We start from the raw sequence: 18729 nt of genomic DNA, 5'->3' as shown, positions 1-18729 counted from the left end.
ACCAGGTTAATTAACTTCAGCAAACCAAACAACACCTATAATTCAGTCAGTTTTATGTAATAGTTGAGAGTCGTCTCCAACACATACTTTAACACTAACAGATTCTAGATGTTTTTTACTATCTGTCTGTGTAGGTTATTATTTTGGCTAAGTATGCAAAGATCTTAGATATTGTCACTGCCATCGGTTTTGCCTGGTACTAAATAAGATGAAGCTTCTGAGCATCTGAGAAATGTGCTTTGAATGTAACTATTATATACAGTACCGTATTTTCCGCCGTACACGTTGATTCGCCCTATAAGTCGCATCAGTCCATATTTGTCTAATAAAGTGGAAAAATCCATAAAAATGTCACTTCGCCATATACGTTGCATCTATTATGCGTCACCGCTGACGCGTCGCGTTTGTTACGCGTCACCGCTGACAACCCGGAAATGTGGGCCGAACCTGGAAATGTGGACCGGTGTTGTGCCAAAAACCGATGGGCTGCCAAATGGCATCCGAGGGAGCGTGCACGGGAGGACTTTAACATGAATTTAACAAGATTAACACTTAAAAACAATTATTTGTTTGCTCAAAATTATAGTAAAGGTGTGTCTCAGTCTAATGTTTGCTTAATAAATGCACTTTGATGGTCAGATCAGATGCATTTCAAAAACCGAAATGTGGAAGTAAGTGCATGCACGTGACGAGTCTCTGTGCAAATTTACCAAGATAAACGCATAAAAACAATTATTTGTTTGCTCAGCTTTATAGTAAATGTGTGTCTCAGTCTAATGTTTGCTTAATAAATGCACTTTAATGGTCAAATCAGATGTATTTCAAAAATAGTTTTGCTGCCTTAGTTCTCTGTGAACGCACAGAGGAAGAAAAAAGGAGGAGGAACGCGACTCGTTTCTCCTAAATTTAACAAGAAAAGCACCTAAACAATTATTTGTTTGCTCGATATTATAGCAAAGGTGTGTCTCAGTCTAACATTTGCTTGATAAATGCACTTTAATGGTCAAATTAGTTGCATTTCACCGGGGTGCTGCAGCTGGTTTGACAGTTCCAAGCAGCGAGCAGAACGAAGGTGGGTGCTATGGCAGGCTGATTGAGTCATTAATAGCTGATGAAGATTCTCAGTCATCCAGGACATGGTAAATTCAAAAAAGTTCAAGAAAATATAAAGTAAAGTATAATAAAAAGTAAAGCATAATAAATGTGTGATGTCATCAAAAAATGCAACAACGGCCATTTAAAAAAATTTCCTTCTTGTATTTTTTGCAGGTTTTAATTAGTTTTGCAAGTATATATATATATATATATATATATATATATATATATATATATATCCTGACACAAAATAAAACTTTCAGAGAGAACACCTTTAGGATTACAGCTTTATGACCTACCTGTTGTTTGCATCCTCTTCAGAGTTCGTTTTAATCGATTATTGAGGAAAATGTCTTGAAGTTTCACTCATGAGATAATTCCATATTTAGTGGACGGTTGGCACCAACCACTCCCTCACCATCTCCTTGATGTGGTCTTTTGTCAGTTTGCAGCCATTGGTCCATAAAGGGTCACATTCAGTAAATTTGACAAATTTGCCTTGAGGGGTGACTAACTTATTGGCTTAATTGTGATTCTACAATACATAAACTATGTTCACTGGCTGTCGTTGCGTGTTTTATCCATATTCACCAGGTTTCTGACGTCTTTTGGACCCATTCAGCAGGTTTTGTTCTAGAGGATAAGAAGTTCCTATTGACTGTTAAGTTTTACATTTTCAGTCATTTTTCATTCAACAGTTCAGTTGCTCCACATCTGTCTACCAGGCAGTTCTTGACTTTTCTTTGTCAGTTTTTGTCTTTCTCCTTTCTTTTGGTCTATTTAAAATTTAAATAGTGAATGTTTAGGATTTTTTAACATTATCATCACTTTAATAGATATCAACTAAAAACGAACACAATGCAAACATTCAGCTTTCTGCAGTGTGAAGTTTTGATATTTGAAATAGAAACAAGACCAGAATACTTACAGTAGGTGACAAGTAACAGCGTTACTTCATCTATTCAAGGATTCAAAGTGTTTACTGGCATGTGCACAACTGGAAACATGTTTGCCTGGGCAATGAAATTCTTAGTTTACTGTCAATAAATGCCAAACAGAAAAAGAAAGAAAATATTGACCAACAATTTAAAATGTGCAAAATATAAAACCAATAAGGTACAACTGTGCAAAGTGACAGAAACATTCAGTTCTTTGAGTCTGAAGGAGTTCTTGAATCAGGAGGTCCTGCATGTCACTCTTCTGTGAAGATCGAATCATGTTTTGTCTGTGAAGAGTTCCTATATCTTAAAATAAATATAAAAACTTTTTAAAATGTGTAAAAAAAAAATGGGTTTGCCCTTTATATACTGCAGTTTGTAAATAAAATATGTGCACCTTTAGTAAGAAATTAAAAAATTGCTCGAGTCTGAAAGTACCTTTCATGAACACTACATCACAAGTACATTTTAATATACTGAATATGGTTATTAAATGTTATTTATTATTCCAAAAATGCCCATCAGAAAGTATAAAACATGTTAGGAACATTTTTCATCCAACCTTTATTTAGACAGGTTAATCCCATTGAGCCTCGAGGACTCATTTACAAGAGAGACCTGAACATAGTAAAAGTGTCTGCATGGCTGTTGCAGTTCATTTTTACACCATTGCTTCAGGCGTAGTCCTGTGTGTTGCATCATCTTCCTGGAGGATCCTTGAGAACAAAGATGTTCTCCTTAATTTTGTTTTACTCACCAGAGAAAAGCCCACAGGTGTTAATGTGCACGGAGCTCTGTGGAGTCTAACCTCCCTTGTTTCTGTGTTCACAGCTCCTGGGCTTCGTGTACGCCTGCTACGTTGTCAGTGCTATCACCGAGGAGGAGGACAGCTGTAAGTGACATCACACACACTGGTCCACCCTCAGACATGAAACACGTCTGAGTTAAGAGTAAAGAGCTACATCTTCCTTTGACTCCCATTTTTCCTGTCTCCCACCCCCACCCCACCACCTTCACCACTCACTGCTTCAGCGTCCCTCTTTCCTCCTCCCCCACACCAGCTGAGGCCTCATTCCTTTTCTCCTTATTACCAAAGCATCCATTTGTTCCTTCCCAACACCTCCTTCAGCTCATTCTATTATTTATTATTTTTTCTCCTTTGTGCACACTTGTCGCCTCATTTTCCTTCTCGTGTTTGGTGTGATCCTTACGGTGGCTGCCTGTTATTTGCCTTCATTCATGTTCACCGGCTTTTGGGTTTCTCACTCTTCATGCCCCTTGTTGTTGCTGCAGCTGTAGAGTGGGTGTATTTACACCAGGCCTGCACCTCCAGCTCCACTCCTCATCACCGGTTCTCTTTTGGATCTTATCAGACATTCGAAACCTTTCTCCTAACTACTTCCTGTTCATTAAAAGCTCTGTCCGCACATTGGATTTGGCTCCACGTCATGTTTTTTGTAACGAAAATAAAATGAGTGAGTGGACCTAACCCCCCCCCTCATTCAGAGAGTGGGACTGGGAGCCACAACTCAAGATAAAGTCATGAGAAATCAGGGATGGACACTTGTGATAAATGACCAGGCTGCTGTGACCTCGAAGGTCAGGGGTCACGTTTGAGGTTAGCCAATCAGAGGACAGGAAACATTTAATCTAGAACCAGAGACGGTCTTAAATCTTGTGCTGCAGTGAGCCTCCAGGTTGCATTACTGTGCAGGACAACCCTCACACACACTTTAACTAATGAGAATGAGGCTTTGGTAATTAAATGAAGACTTGACGGCACTTTGTGAGGATTAGTTACAGGTGTACGCATTCAGCTGCCCTGCAGAATGTGTTCATATCAGGAAGACGTTAGTGCCTGTGACATGTGATCTCTGGTTTTATTTAAGGGTTCTGTCCACTCTGCATGTTTTAATGTAGCCTGTTGACTTTGCCTGTCAAATAACTTTCCTATTATCACTTATCCACAGATTCTGATTAATTTAACTTTACCTGAATCTAAATTGCAGTAACTACTAAATATATTTTTATTATCATAATATAACTTGGCCTAGCGGTAAGGGAGGTATAGTCTTCTAATTGAACACCAGTATTCTGATGAAGCGTCCTTGATCATGATACTGAACCCCCGCTGCCCCGATGTGCTTATTGTTGTGTGAGTGGAATAATTTAGTTCTACAGATTGTGTGTAAAATATACAGTAGACAAAACAGTGTGTGAATGTGTGTGCGTGTAGGAAAAGTGTGGACCAGTTACGGTTTTATTTTGATCTGAACTGATTTGGAAATGTTGCCCCCAACATTACTTTTGTAGTGAATTGGCCCCACATACAGAACATGAAGTCAACATGTTTTCAAAGTCAAACCATGAACAATGCATTACGTCCATCTTACAGCAGTATTTTAGTCATTTGGGTGAGCTTGGATGTGTGTTCTGTGAACCAATATAGAAATACACACTCTTCCTAGGAGGTCACATACCAGAGACTTCCAGGCTGTGAGTGGTCAGCACCGCCACCCAGCTGCCCCACCCTGCAGCTCTGGAGACCATGTAATCACCAGTCATGCTTAAATAATCCCTGGTAGGCAACGCCGTTTCAGCCGAAGTAAAAAAAAAAATACACTTTTTGTCTCAATAACTTGTGACCCATGAGCTCCATTCAGTCCCTGTGAGCACCACCGGCTTGGTGTTTGAAGAAACTGCTTATCGTCCATCCTGGGATAAAAATAGCAACAACAAAAAGCTCAAAGTGAAACCAGAACATGGTGTGAGTTTTATTGGTTTTAATTATCCTGTAGTTTCTCCTCTGATCCTGGCTGAGCCAAAGTGAAAAGCTGGCAACGCTGCTTCCCAGTGCCAGCTCTTTGTTATTGTAATCAGCCCTTTGCTTGCACATGAATATTTGCTCATGCAGACACAGGTGCACACTCACACACACACACAGAACAAGAACGACCAGCTAAGGCACTTTTCTGCTCTCATTTTCTCCTCTCATTTGATGTGCACATTAAAGCAGATCTCTGCGCCGAGCTGCCTGACTGCCTCAGCGTCTCTCCATCTCCTCCACACCTCTCCCTCGTTTGCGTCACTTTCACTTCCAGACTTCTTCACAGGACATGAGAACAAGCAATGTTCTTGAGCTAAAATCCAATTCTAGCCTGGCTAAAGAAACCAGTCTCCCTCTCTCCGACTGTTTCCCCCGTCTCTGGTTTCAGAGCGTTAACGAGGCGTGCTTGTAAAAAGTTAGCGGCCTCTGGTCACTTGTTATGTCAGCCTCATTAACCACCTCACTCGTCAATAAATCCCACAGCTGACTGCAGCTCAGTAAGAGAGGAAAGGTAGAAAGAAGCCTCAAGAGGCGCAGAAAACTGGATGGAGTGAGGGGGAAATGAAATGAGGAATAGACGAGGTGAGCGCAGGGAGGTGTTTATCAGGTGCAAGTTGGGAGGAAAAAAAGGAGAAAGAGGCATTATTCAAGAAAACACAAGACAAGATGAGCAAGTTGTGAATAAGGAGATAAAACGAGGATTCTTCTCACGCTGTTCACTCTCCAGGGAGAAGACCGAGTTATATTTGAGTGCTCAGGCTGGTGTAAAAAAAAAAAAAACTGGATGAAGCGCACACACTCTCCAAGAACACACAGTGCAATAACAAGCATCATAAACCATCAGCTCAGGGTTTGACGAGGCTTTCAGGCTTTATTACTGATACTCTGTGCGTGTGATGCTTCTTTTAACGCAACTCTCTCTTCTTCTGTCACGTTGGAAGTGAGTGTATCTGCTCTCACTCAGACCTGGCTCTGAGCTGCACGCATTTGTTTGGCTGACTCTGACGGGCTGACTGGTTCGGCTGTGTTTTTGCATGTGTGAATCTGTTACACAGTTATCAGCAGTGAGCAGACACACCGGCAGAGTGAGTGGTGGAGAAAATCCTCTTTGCAAAGTAGGTCATGGAGTTAGCTGTCTAGCTCTGGGATAAGCTCACTTCAGCTTGTCTTCTAATGACGCTGCCGCGCTGAGTCACGAACAGCAGAAAATCACCTGGATGGATGGATGGATGTAAAATGCATTAAAAAAGAGCTTTTTCCCCATATGCCATCCCATGTTTTTTCTATATTAATATTTATGTGAAAATTTTAGTTTTTCATCATCAGAGAGGCACATTTGTTAATTCAACAAGTTGATTTATGAAGCCACCCAAACTTAACGGTGTCTAACGATTTTTTTTTTTTAAGAATCTTGAATATTAAAAGAAAAATGCACATAAATCAGATCCTTCCACGTGTCTGTCTTCATCCTGCACAAACTCATTTGGTTTTTTTACACCATTTTGTTTCATCGTAATAGGAAAACATATTTGTGTTATACTGTAAGTGGGAGTGGTGGTGCAGAGGTTAGAGAAGACGGGCCTACTATCTGAAGGTCGCTGGTTTGATTCCCCAGACCGACAACATCGCCTGGCTCCACCCTCATTTGCCCCATTCTGGGCCCTTGAGCAAGGCCCTTAACCCCCACCATCTGCTCCCAAACAGGTGTCTCTTGAAAATGAGTTTTTGTGATTCAATGAGACTACCTGTATAAATAAAGGTTAAATCAAAAAATAAAATAAATATCTAATCCCTTGAAGTCGTGACACTGCTCATGAGCCGGTGTCATCAGAAATCTGATTCTGAAGCAGCACAGCTGAATTCAGCCATATGAAATATTCAGGACCACAACACGTTTATTATTCTGACAGGTTTGTTTTGTTTACATCAATAATATTCTATGAAGTTTGAACAAATATGAACAATTGCAACAATGCATGAAGCAGTAAATCCTTACACTGCAGAAACTGAAACAGAAGGAACTGGACTTGTTTTTTAGTTATTCAAGGTGTTTTGCTTCATATCCAAGGGGGGGGGGGGAAGAGTTTCAAGCTAATAAAATGTTGAGTTAATCTTCAGAGTTCATGCTGAATAATCCAAGTAAAAAAATCCAACCAAGTTAAGTCAGGTCCTCTGGATGGTTTCTTTGTGTTGAAACGTTTTGTCCTGTTTTGAAGCACGTTGGCCATGGCTGCCTCAGAGGAGTTGACAGGGGAGAGGGGGGGTTCTAGAAACCATCTTATCACATCAAACTGGTTGGCCCACTATGTGAGTGTGCTGCTTGTGGGACTATTTGTTGTGGCTCCTCAGACTGATGAAGTCCTTTGGATGAAGGATGAATCATTTCAACAAAAAGAACCCCCACCCCCAGAGGACCTGACTGAACTTTGTTGGATCTTAGAAGTAGGTGAACTCTCTGGCAAATCACCGTTATGTCCTTCCCTTCCCAGGATCATTAGAGTTGTGATTTACTTTGATTACATACAAGTAATTTACAATTGTAATAAATAAATAACATTAGGAATAAACATAAACAATAATAATATTGGAAGTTGGCTTTAGCTCGCTTTATTCTTATCACTCTTATGGTTCTCAGGTTAAAGATCTTGAGTTCACAGAATCTTACTTTGAGTCTAACAGGATTTATGTATTCGTATTCACATTATTTACTGATCAAGATCCTTGTCAGTAACTGGACAGCAGGCAGATGTTTCCAGATGTGAGGTCCAAGCTCTGCTGCAGGAGCACAACTAAACCAGTGGTGGTGGGCCAAAGACACAGAACATAAAAAAAAAGAAGCAGCTGGTGTGGACTGATGTGAAATATTAGTCTCTTTCTGTTTTATTGCTGAGTTGATATAAAAGGCTGCGAGGATAAGTGACTGCAGGCAGCGGTGAAGCACGATGGAGATCCGTGTCAGGTTTAGGAGTGCATTTATGCAAATTGAGCTGGAAAAGTATAGATCAGCAGCGGTTTTAGTGCTGAGGAGCGCGGTGTTATCCATCACACAGCGAAGGAGGAAAACGTCTGGTTGCACACAGTCAGGCAGCTTCGTTCATCCACAAGAAGAAGCCGTCAACAAAGTTTTACTCAGAACTTCACAATTAACTGAAACACTCGCAGTTAACGCACTTCAAGTCTGGAAATATGAGTAACTTTATTAAACTCTCAGTTAAACTCAACCAAAGTTTGTATTTCTCAATTAATCTAAAGACGTCCGGAGCCTGTCTAACAGTCAGGCTGCTGTCTGTCTCTGTCCTACCTGTCGCTTGCTTTTCTTTCATCCATGCTTTTTTCCACACAAACATCATCCCCCCCCCCCCCCCCCCCGATCTTGTTGCCTGTGTTTTATTTCAGCCTCAGCTCACCAACTTCACACACACACGTATGCGCACATGGCAGTAGCTGCAGTGTACAGTGCAGTCGGATTTAGTTGAAGTCTCTGATTTCAACCAGTTTCTTCTTGAACTGAAACATAATCATCTGAAATGACTTCCTGATCCGCCCGCAGTAGGTGCCTTAGCCATATTTTTCATTTCAAACGTGTCCACACACACAAAGAAAGGATCAGATTTCTCTTTCTGCTTGAATGAAAAATAATCTCACTCAGTTTTCTCTGTTTGGAGATTTACACACGCCACTCAAACACAAATATCACTGTAATGCCACAACTGGTGCACTGGAGACATATTTCTATTTAATCTAAAAAAATAATAATTTAATTAAATTTTTAAAAAGCAGGAAAAGTAATTAAACCTTGTTTACAAAAACCAAACCACATAATTTTACAGCTTTCCCAAACTTTATACACTTTATTGTTTGGAAATTCTCAAAAAGTAAAACACTGAGACTTTTAATATCACCGGACATGCTTCAGTGTTTTTAAAAAGCACAGAGATTACAGCTGGATGAACAATGTTTTATCCTTATTTTAATTGATTTCTCAACATTCAGGTCCAGTGAGGGCTTCAAAAGATCAGCCACAGGGTGACGGTGAAAGAAATGGAAGAACTAACCGAAGGGAACAAACGGCTCGACTAAATACTGGTGGTTGGTTAATTGATTGTTAGGGTGAGGGAGAGATGGAGGTAATTAAAGTGATACTTCAGATATTTTTCAAGTGAGGATCTGCGGAAAGATTATGAACAGTTAATAACCTACCTGTTGTAGATAGCAGTTTGAACATTTTTTTTTCCAAAGTAGCCAAAGTATATTATAGTTGTCTTAAAACAACTCATTTATGCATTTTACAGCGGTTTATGCTAACACTTTTTTTTAAAGAAACCTTTCCATTGCACTTCTCAGTTATTCATGTAGAATTCTGTAGTTATTCACAAGCACAAATAGCACTATCAGCAGCTAGCTGTAGCACTTCTGGTGCAGCCTGAGGCACCTCCTGCAGGAAATGTTTTGACCGGAATAACTGTATAATGTGAAATATGGTGTAAATGTAAAAACTGATGAACGAGCTTTTCAAATGTCGAGACTCTTCAAACACTGGCCGTGCAAAACGCAGCGGCACGGCTCACTGATCGCTTTGTTGCAAACACTCAGAAATCAGTGACTCCATCCATCCATCATCTTTACCTGCTTCTTCCTTTCTGGGTCACGGGTGTCCATATCCAGCAGTCTGTGCAAGAGACGAGGGACACCCTGGACAGGTCTCCAGTCCATCACAGGGACACGGAGACAAATGAGACAAACAACTAATCACACAACTGAAAATTTGTCTATTTTCTTGCAATTTTGAGTCACCAAGTAGCTCAACCAACAGTCATGTCCCACTTAGATAATAATCTTTTTTGTCATAATAATAAAAATTAAAAAAAGCATGAACAGGGATTTCCAATTGACACACATCTAATATGCACGTCATGCGTCTTCACTCTGAACCGGAGTCTTAGTGGATCTGCCCGACATCGATGTCTCTTGAGCTGCTAAGTGTGTCTAAAAATGGCAAATATCATTATGGTCTAACTATATTCATTAGCATGGCTTATCGAGGCAGGGGATGGATCCACGCCCGCTTATTATGAGAAAGTTCTTTGTGTAGCTGGAAAGATATGTCTCTGTGTGTGTGGTGGTGGTGGGGGTGGGGGGGGGGGGGGGAATAAAAGGGTGAATCCCTGGGAAGCAGGGCAGGGTCAGTGGAAAAGCACAGCAGACCCCCTCCCGACCCCCTGCTCTCATCCTGCCCACCTATCAGTATTCAGCAGACCGCCGCTGCCTCGTCTTATCAGGATGGGCTGATTCATGGTTTCCATGGACGGTTCGTTGACTCCCGGTGAAAAACACCTTCCTGTTTCTCTCTAAATAGAATTTGGTTTGTTCGGTGTCTTCAGCTGAATTAAGACCCAGTTTCTCATTTTCCTCCCCTCGTGCTGTTTACCTCCCAGACACGCTGTCCTCCCTTAGCTTCGTCTCCTCGGCCTCCGTCAGTCAGATGGACAAGCGTGACGCCCCCCTCCTTTCTCCCCCCTACTCTCCTGCTCCATCAAGGTTTATCCTTCATCTTAAAAATGTTTCTCAACGTCAATGAAACGTTCAGCACCAGCATTCCCATTTCTTGTTAGCGTTTCATTTCGATCACAGCTGGATAATTCTCACTTGTTTATGAGATTTGTTAGGATTTTTTTCATGGAGCTCCAATCTTTGTCAAAGTTTGTCACATCATGTTTAATATATCAAAGTTAAAATGAAAACTAAAGACTTGAGGCAGTTCACTCAATGTTTTCCACATACATTTCATTTCCCATTCATGTTGTGGCCATTTTTTTTTATATATATGTGTGATTATTTTTTTAGACTTGAGTGTCTTTTGTGTTGTTTTCTGTGTTTTGATTTGCCCCACAAGTCATGCGTTTCATCTTTTATTTTCAGTTGATTTTATTGGTGGATTTGATCCATTCCCACTCTACCATGTCAATGAAAAACCATCCCATCTCCTCTTAAAGCCTATGTACCCGTAAGTATCTCATCCTAGTGACGGGTGTTGCATTTTCAAGATTTTTTATTTTTTATGGTGATTCTCAAGTCATATCTTATGTGCGTGCTCATTTCTGTCTTTTTCTCATAATGTCATCTGCTAAAGATGAGGGTGCAGTTAGAAAACAAGGCTGTGTAACAGAGTTGGTGAGACGGTGCGCTCGTATTTTGATATAAAGGCAGGAGCTGAGGATGCAGACTTTTACAAGAGCTTGAGAACATGGTGATTTTAAAAACAATAAAATGTACAAAAACAAAAAGGCTGGTGAGGAAGCAAAGAAGACAAAGTAACAAATCGCACAAACACACGGAGACCGGAACTGAACCACGATGGCAGACTGCAATGAGTGAGGACTGAGAGGGTGAATGGGCTGGAGCTGATGAGGTGAACTGGCTTAATGGCAACAGGGAACAGGTGTAGGCGGGGGAGAACAATACTGAGAAGCAGAAACTAACTGAAGGAAAGTCCTGAGGCAGGAAACACAGGAAATAAAAACTAACGAGATTAAAAAACTAATAATAATCCAGGATTATGACAGTTTGCTTTCTTGGTTTGTGGATAGCTAAGCTGTATTTGAGGAGTAAACTGCAGCACGTGTAGCACCTTTAGGGAATATAAACCTCTTTCATATCATTGTTTCTCTGCGTGTCCAACTCCACAAGCAGCTACCGACAGAAAGATTAAAAAAAAAAAAAGACAAGAAACTGTGTCTAAAATTGGATTAATCAATTAAGATGTGCAGAAATTTAATGACAGTGACCCAGAGTACTCATGTAATAATTCTCAGCCAACAAGAAATGAATATTTTATCAGCTTTCTGACAGTTTAATCAGCTCCGTCTCTAATGGGGGGAGGGGACATTTTCATCTCCCCATCCCACCAAGACTTATCCTGAATAAATTCATCCATGTGTGTGTGCATGTGTGTGTGTGTAACCCAATAACTGCTAAACCTCTCTGCTCTCCCTTTTCATGTTCCCATCTCCTCCAGGTCTACGTAAATAGAAAACCTCCAGTGAGGGGAGATGATGCAGCAGATTCCCACAGAGCCAACATGGCTGTTTTCACACGCCGACCGTCTGGAGTTCCTCCCCGTCTTGATTTCAGAACTTTAAACATGTCATTTTACTGGTGTGCTTCCCAGAAAAGCCTGCATTTCTCCACAAGAGTCCATTGTGACTGGATTTGGGAATGAGGGGGGAGAGTTAGCATAAACAAAGCGTGTATTTAGGAAGATTTGTGTACTTTTTTTTTTTCTGTGATATTTACCATGGGTTAATGCTGTGGACTGTGTAGAATATGTGCAGCTCATGAATACTTTGTAAGAAAGGAGTGTCCACGTCTCCGATGTAGCACATCATCGCAGGTTTGGCTCAGATCTCGGCCGTAGAGGCTGATTTACAGAGAGATCTGTGAAGTGAGCCGTGTACTTGTACGCATAAATACAGAAGCAAAGCAGGAAGAGAGGGAGCGGAGAGGTGGAGAGGGAACAAAAGCACCAACACTACAGAGGAAATCTGACAAAAATAGAAAATGTAAATCATGAAATTCAGAGTTGGAATTGTGACTGCGAAGAGGTGTTCAAGCACAGGTATTGGCGTGCAAGTGTTGGGTTTTATTTCTGCTCTGGAAGTGCTGTGACTGTTTTGTTTGTTGAACAACAAAGTCAGTAATTCTGAAGTGTCTGTGTTAGCCAAAGAGCTTCACTTCAACAGAACACACAGCTCTGGGGAGATGAGTGATCATCACACACTCAAACAAAACTTACTGTTTGTAACTTGACGTAAACCACTGAGATGTTGCACCTTTCGTATCACACACACACACACACACACACACACTATAATACGTGTGCTGAAGAGGAACACCTGAAGCGATCAGAGCGTCGTCTCCTAGTTCAACTTTTAAATCTTGCTTTTTATACACGTTGACTGATTGTAGCGTGTTCTTCTATTTTTAAACACATGCATTGTATTTGTCTATAGCAAATTTAAAGTAGCAAAACTGGAGTTTTTAACTGAAGCGGTCTGAATCTGTTGGTTTATTTTTTTGTTTTACTTTGACCCAACATGATTACAGTGAATCAACACATCCCTCAAACTTGAGTTGTAGCACTTTTTTTAATACACTTGTGGGTCAATATTTGCTCAAATCATCCGTTGCCTTACTGTTAGTGTGAACCATTGCTACCCTCTGGTGTTCAACACATGCGAGTTTCGGCCTGCAGAATTTTCCATAGCTCTTTTATAGTGTTAAATTTTATACGTTTGAAGTTAGAAATTCTTAACGATGTGAAAATTATTTAAATGGAGAAGGTAAGCCAGATAAAGGGCACATGTTTCCACTTTTATCACAATTGTTTCACAGTCTTCAAGATGTTTTCGGAGTTTAAGTCCAAAATGTTAGTTCCAATACAACCCCCGTTTCCAAAAAAAAAAAGCAGGGACGTTGTCTGAAATGTAAACAACAATAGAATGCAATGATGCGTGAATCTCATAAACCACATTTTACCACGGTGGAACAAAGTAAACTTATCAAATGTTCAAATTGTAACATTTTCTTTGGAAAAAAAAAAACAGGTTAATTGTTCTCAGGTCAGTAAGAAGACATCCATCTATCCATTATCTACACCCACTTCTTCCTTTTTGGGTCGCGGGGGTCACTGGTGCCCATATCCAGCAGTCACTGTGTGAGAGGCAGAGAACACATGACTCTCCCACTCACACCTAGGATCAATTTAGAGTTAACAATCAGCCTAACATGCATGTTTTTGGACTGTGGGAGGAAACTGGAGTACCCGGAGAAAACCCACGCATGCACGGAGAGAACATGCAAACTCCACCCAGAAAGGCCCCCAGCTGGGATTTGAAAGCAGCTCTACCAGCTGCACCACCGTGTCGCCTGTTAGAAGACATAAAAAGAGCATGAATCTCTCCAAAGTAAAGCTGGGCGGAGGTTCACCAGTCTGCAATTAAAAAAAATTAGCATTATGAGATTTGTAAACCATTCTTTTTCTGTTCATTCACAATGTACATACGTCCCAACTTTTTCTGTATGGGGGGTTGTATTTTGAATAAATGGACTTCTTCCCCCGTGTGTCTGCACCTACACACGGAGTCACATTCCTCAGAGCATGAATCACTGCCAGACAAACGGCTTGTAAACTGCTCTGACTCCTGCTGGGCGTTCAGAGTGAACCGTTTCACTTTGATCGGTCCAGTCTGTTTCTGAGGTGCAGTAACTTCAACATTTAAACTTTACGAGCTCGTTGTAAGCTAACAGGATAAGAAAGACAAAGCATCGCTGTGACATTATCAGTATTTTAGGTAAAACTCCACTAAAGTGTAAAAGCTAGTCTTCCTCAGTGCAATACTGGTGGTTCCAAACCCTCAGTGTCAGATTAGTTATGGTTGTGGATGTGATAGATAAAACTTCCATATTTCTGTAGATAATTTTCTCATTTAGAAGAAATGTTATCGTTGTTTTCCATACTGTTTTGCTCCAACCACATGCGACCTGTTTGTATTTATCCAGAACTGTGCTTTGTGTTCTTGTAAATAGGTGTTTGTTAATAAAAGAATGTGACCTTTAAACGATTTTGAGAAGCAATTCTTTCAGGTACTTGCGTTTATGGAACCATTAGTATCAAAATGTAATGATGAAGATGCTTGAATGGAACTCAAAATGTTTATTATAGAAAACGATCTGTAAAATAGGACACAACAAGCAGCCAGCACTCAGTTTTCATTGGGAGATACTGAGGGCACGTCGGGGGCAGTCGTGTCTGTATACGAGTGGCTTTTCACCGCAGCGTCAAGACATAAAAGCACGAACGCTGCCTCTGACGACAGCTCTGCAGATGGGACAGTGACGCAGGCTGGCAGCACAATCACCACAAACCACCAGGTGACCGCAGGGGATGAAGACGATGGACACCAGCTTGTCCATGCACACTTTGCAGGTCCTCTCCTCCTGCAGCTGCCTTAGCAGCTCTTCTGGACTAGGATCCTTCACTGCTAACGCACAAAAACACATTCAAGCTGAGTGAGTGCTAGACTAAATAACGATTCGTTCATATTCCATGAAAAATAAAAGCTTTAAAGCATGCTGACCTTTTCCTCGGGCCGGTGTTTGCGTCCTCACATTCCCAGCACTGGACCCCTGGCTCGTCTCTGGTTCTGAAGCTCACGAAACAAAACACTATTAACTGACCGAAACGCTGAACTCTTTCCCTCACAGGAGGGAGAGACATAACACTCTGAAAAAAACTATTTTAAATAACTAAAATTGTCTCGATTTGGTTTTGTTAAGCTTGAACTTGGAATACAGTAGTCCCTCGTTTATTGCAGGGGATCCGTACCCTGAAGGCCCACAATAAGTGAAAAACTACTTCTTCTTCTAGATTTTCCCTCTTCAGGGGTCTCCACAGTGTGTCATCCTCCTCCACCTCACTCTGTCCTCACTCCAACTACCTCCATGTCCTCTCTAACTGCATCCATACATCTCCTCTGGCTTTTTCCTGGCAGCTGCATTTCTAACATCCTTCTACCAGTATACCCACTGTCCCTCCTCTTGACATGTTCAAACCATCTCAGTCTGGTCTCTCTAACTTTATCTCCCAGTTGTTCAACCTGTGCTGTACCTCTGATGATCTCATTCCTAATCTTATCCATCCTTGTCACTCCTAAGGAGAACCTCAACATCTTCAGTTCAGCCACTTACAGTTCTGTCTCCTGTCTTTTTGTCAATGCCGCTGTCTCCAGATCATACAACATAGCTGGTCTCACCACTGTCTTGTGTGTGTATATAATATATATTTATATATACATATATATATATAAATAAAATATAAAAAAAACCTTCAGGTCTTTTATTATTTTAGCCTGAGATCCTTCCTGTATTTTGATCCAAATGTTTCCATTCCTTGTCCAAGTTGATGCTATTTTTTTTCTGTTTTTTTTCAACAACCTTGCTTCACGTGCAATATTTCCATTTTTTTAAGTTAGATGTTCATTTATGTAAACATTTGTTCCCTTCAGTTTTTTCTTTTGCTTGCATTATTACCTTGTTTCTTGATTTCCTGCTAATGAACTTGATGACTATGGATGGTTTGAATTTTTCTTTTTTACTGGGCAGGGTGTGACACACATTGAAATGTCCTCATGTTTGTCGTCAGTGTCTTTGCTTTGTAAAAATGTCACTACTTGCTCCTCCAGAGTCTAGTTCTTCATGTGGTGCGTCTTCTGTAGTGTTAGTACCTGCAGCAACTCTTGCATATGTCCGGCTCCTGACTTCCAGTCCAGTGATCACCAAGTTGTCCTGTCTTGTGTATTGTTCCATGTCGTCTACTTTTTGTTCCAGTTCATCTATTTTTTTGTCTTCATTACTCATCAGTTCTTTCAATTGTTTCACTTCTTCAAACAGACCGGTCAGGGGTTCAAACTTAGTTGCTAATCCAGTCACTTCAGCACTCAATCTAGTCACTTCAGCAATCATAAAGTTTAAAGATGTTTTAACTTCCTCCATATCTTCTGGATTATTTTCCGACTCTTGTTTCTTTAGTTTGCGTTTGCTCGGCATCTCACGATACTTCTGGATTGTTGGTATCAACTCTCAGAAGCACAAGCTCTAGCCACGAGGCTCACAGGCTTATGGTGTTAGCCGAGGCCTAGCGGCAACAACCCCCAGATCCCACGGCGGTCTCTCGGTTCACTCGGCCCCAGCGGCTCGCAGGTCCAAACGGCGACAGACCGGGTCTCAGCTGCAACAACACCCAGATCCGATAGTTGCAGCTCGGCTCCCTTGGTCCAACTGCTCGCGGCGTTAGCAATCTTCTTCTTCTCCTTCTTCTTCTTCTTATTGTGGTGTTTTTTTTTTTTGGCGGTTGGCAAACAACTGAAGGAAGCATTACCGCCACCAACTGGTAAGGAGTGTGAACCACATGACAAAAACGCCCCCCAAAAAAACACTCTCTTTCCTTTTACTGTATATCCTATTATACAACCTGCACCGTTTTAAAAAATAAAATATATCTTGATAGCCTCTGTTTCCTGAATCTTTCTGCAATAAATCAATAATGTCTAATTTCATTTTCGTTTTACTAAGATGTCTAATCAACTTGTTTCTTTGAACCTGGTATCTCCTGCAATGCAATATAATGTGTTCTATGGTTTCCTCTTCTCCACACTCACATGTCCCTGTTTGATGTTTCCCTATTAAACATAATGTGCTGTTCAGTCCAGTGTGCCCAATTCTGAGTCGTGAAATAATCGTTTCTTCTCTCCTGTTTCTTTCTGTTCTTCTCCTTTCTCCAATTTTCCTTTGGATTTTATAAAACCACCGGCCTTTCCTTTCTTCCTCCCATAATTTTTGCCACTTTTCTTTCATTTTTTGTTTTATTATACCCTTTATTTCTGTTATACTAAACCTAACATTAATATCAACCACGTCCCGACCAGTGCTCTCCTTAGCCATCCTGTCTGCCTTTTCATTCCCCATAACCCTGTGATGTGCTGGAACCCATATAAAGTTTACTGTAATCCCCATCATGTTGATCCTATAGAGTGTTTGTTGTATTTCAATTCATATATCTGGTCTACTATCTGACTGGTTGTGTTGCAAACTGGATAATGATGAACTAGAATCTGAGCAGATGATTGATTTTAATGGTCTTACCTCTTCTACCCACTGAACTGCTAAAAGTAAAGCGAGCATTTCTCCTGTATAAACCGATACTCCATCACTAACCCTTTTTCCTACTTTAATATGAAATTGTGGTACTATGAACGCTATCCCAATTTTATTAGTTGTATTTTTAGATGCGTCTGTGTATATATGTACATAATTATAATACTGATTAATGTATTCCTGTACTGTATATTTATCCATAATAAAAGATTTATTCTTGTTTTTCTTTTCTAATAATGAAAAATCTACTATTGCATCAGGAAGTACCCAAGGTGGTGTTGTGGGTAATGGGACTTCCTGACATACATCTAGTTGATCTAAATGGATTTCATTAACTTTGACTTTTATCATCCACCCAAAGCTTTTGATTTTTTCTTTTTCCCAACCTGATTTAAGCATCTCTAATGTTGGATGATCATTTCTTTGTCCTTGTAAATTTGTCCAGTAGTTCAAAGACAACTGTTCCCTTCTAAATTTAAGAGGCATTTCTCCCATTCCAACCTGTAATGCTGCTGTTGAAGACGTTTTAAAAGCACCGGTACATATTCTTAGTGCCTGGTATTGGATATTATTTAACTCATTGAGGTTTGTATCTGCTGCTGAGTTGTAACATATGCACCCATAGTCCAAGACTGACCTAATTAATCCAGTATAAATGGCTGTCAATGAATTTCTATCAGCTCCCCACTCAGTTCCAGCTAAACACCTCATTATATTTAACACTTTCCTACATTTATCTATTATTTTCTTAATGTGTATACCCATGTCATTCTTTCATCAAACCACAACACGAGAAATTTAAATTCTTTAACTCTTTCCAACTCCTGACCATATTGTTTTAGCTTGATTTTCTCATCAACTCTTTTCCTTGTAAAGAACATTATTTTAGTTTTATCTACAGAAAATTTAATTCCCCATTTATACAAGCATTTTTCTACAACTGAAATTGCTCCCTGAAGCTTCTTTATAATAAATTCTAGATTTCTTCCTCTTTTCCACATTGCCCCATCATCAGCAAAAAGTGAAAATCCCATTCCACTCTCTACTTCCTTAAACATGTCATTAACTATCACTGAAAATAATAATGGACTGACTATACTACCCTGTGGTGTCCCATTTTCTATATTACAACTCTCAGAATAATCCTTCCCTATTCTC

General features: G+C 40.4%; 2 protein-coding genes across 4 annotated transcripts in view; one reads left to right on the top strand and one right to left on the bottom strand.

Moving 5' to 3' along the window:
- The window catches only part of nkain4 (sodium/potassium transporting ATPase interacting 4), a 66898-nt gene extending 54446 nt beyond the window's left edge, over nucleotides 1-12452 (top strand). The window contains exons 5-7 of the mRNA XM_037684071.1: nucleotides 2865-2925; nucleotides 10780-10864; nucleotides 11876-12452. Coding sequence (XP_037539999.1) covers nucleotides 2865-2925; nucleotides 10780-10864; nucleotides 11876-11885 — 156 coding nt within the window. The 3' untranslated portion in view covers nucleotides 11886-12452. The remainder of the gene's footprint in view (nucleotides 1-2864; nucleotides 2926-10779; nucleotides 10865-11875) is intronic.
- Nucleotides 12453-14558: 2106 nt separating this feature from the next.
- The window catches only part of birc7 (baculoviral IAP repeat containing 7), a 12025-nt gene continuing 7854 nt past the window's right edge, over nucleotides 14559-18729 (bottom strand). Inside the window, exons 6-7 of one of the 3 annotated variants that reach the window (XM_037684814.1) lie at nucleotides 14997-15062; nucleotides 14559-14897 (exon numbers count right to left, since the gene is read on the bottom strand). In XM_037684814.1, the coding sequence (XP_037540742.1) occupies nucleotides 14698-14897; nucleotides 14997-15062 (266 nt within the window). In that variant the 3' untranslated portion in view covers nucleotides 14559-14697. Of the gene's footprint in view, nucleotides 14901-14996; nucleotides 15069-18729 lie in introns of all 3 variants that reach the window. The other 2 variants (XM_037684812.1, XM_037684813.1) reach the window with 2 other exon arrangements.

This window comes from Nematolebias whitei, chromosome 11 (genome assembly GCF_014905685.2).
Source record: "Nematolebias whitei isolate Nwh7 chromosome 11, NemWhi1, whole genome shotgun sequence".
In the NCBI taxonomy this organism is placed as follows: Eukaryota; Metazoa; Chordata; class Actinopteri; order Cyprinodontiformes; family Rivulidae; genus Nematolebias; species Nematolebias whitei.
Note: the sequence above shows the minus strand (reverse complement) of the source record. Positions and strands in the feature narration are given on the sequence as shown.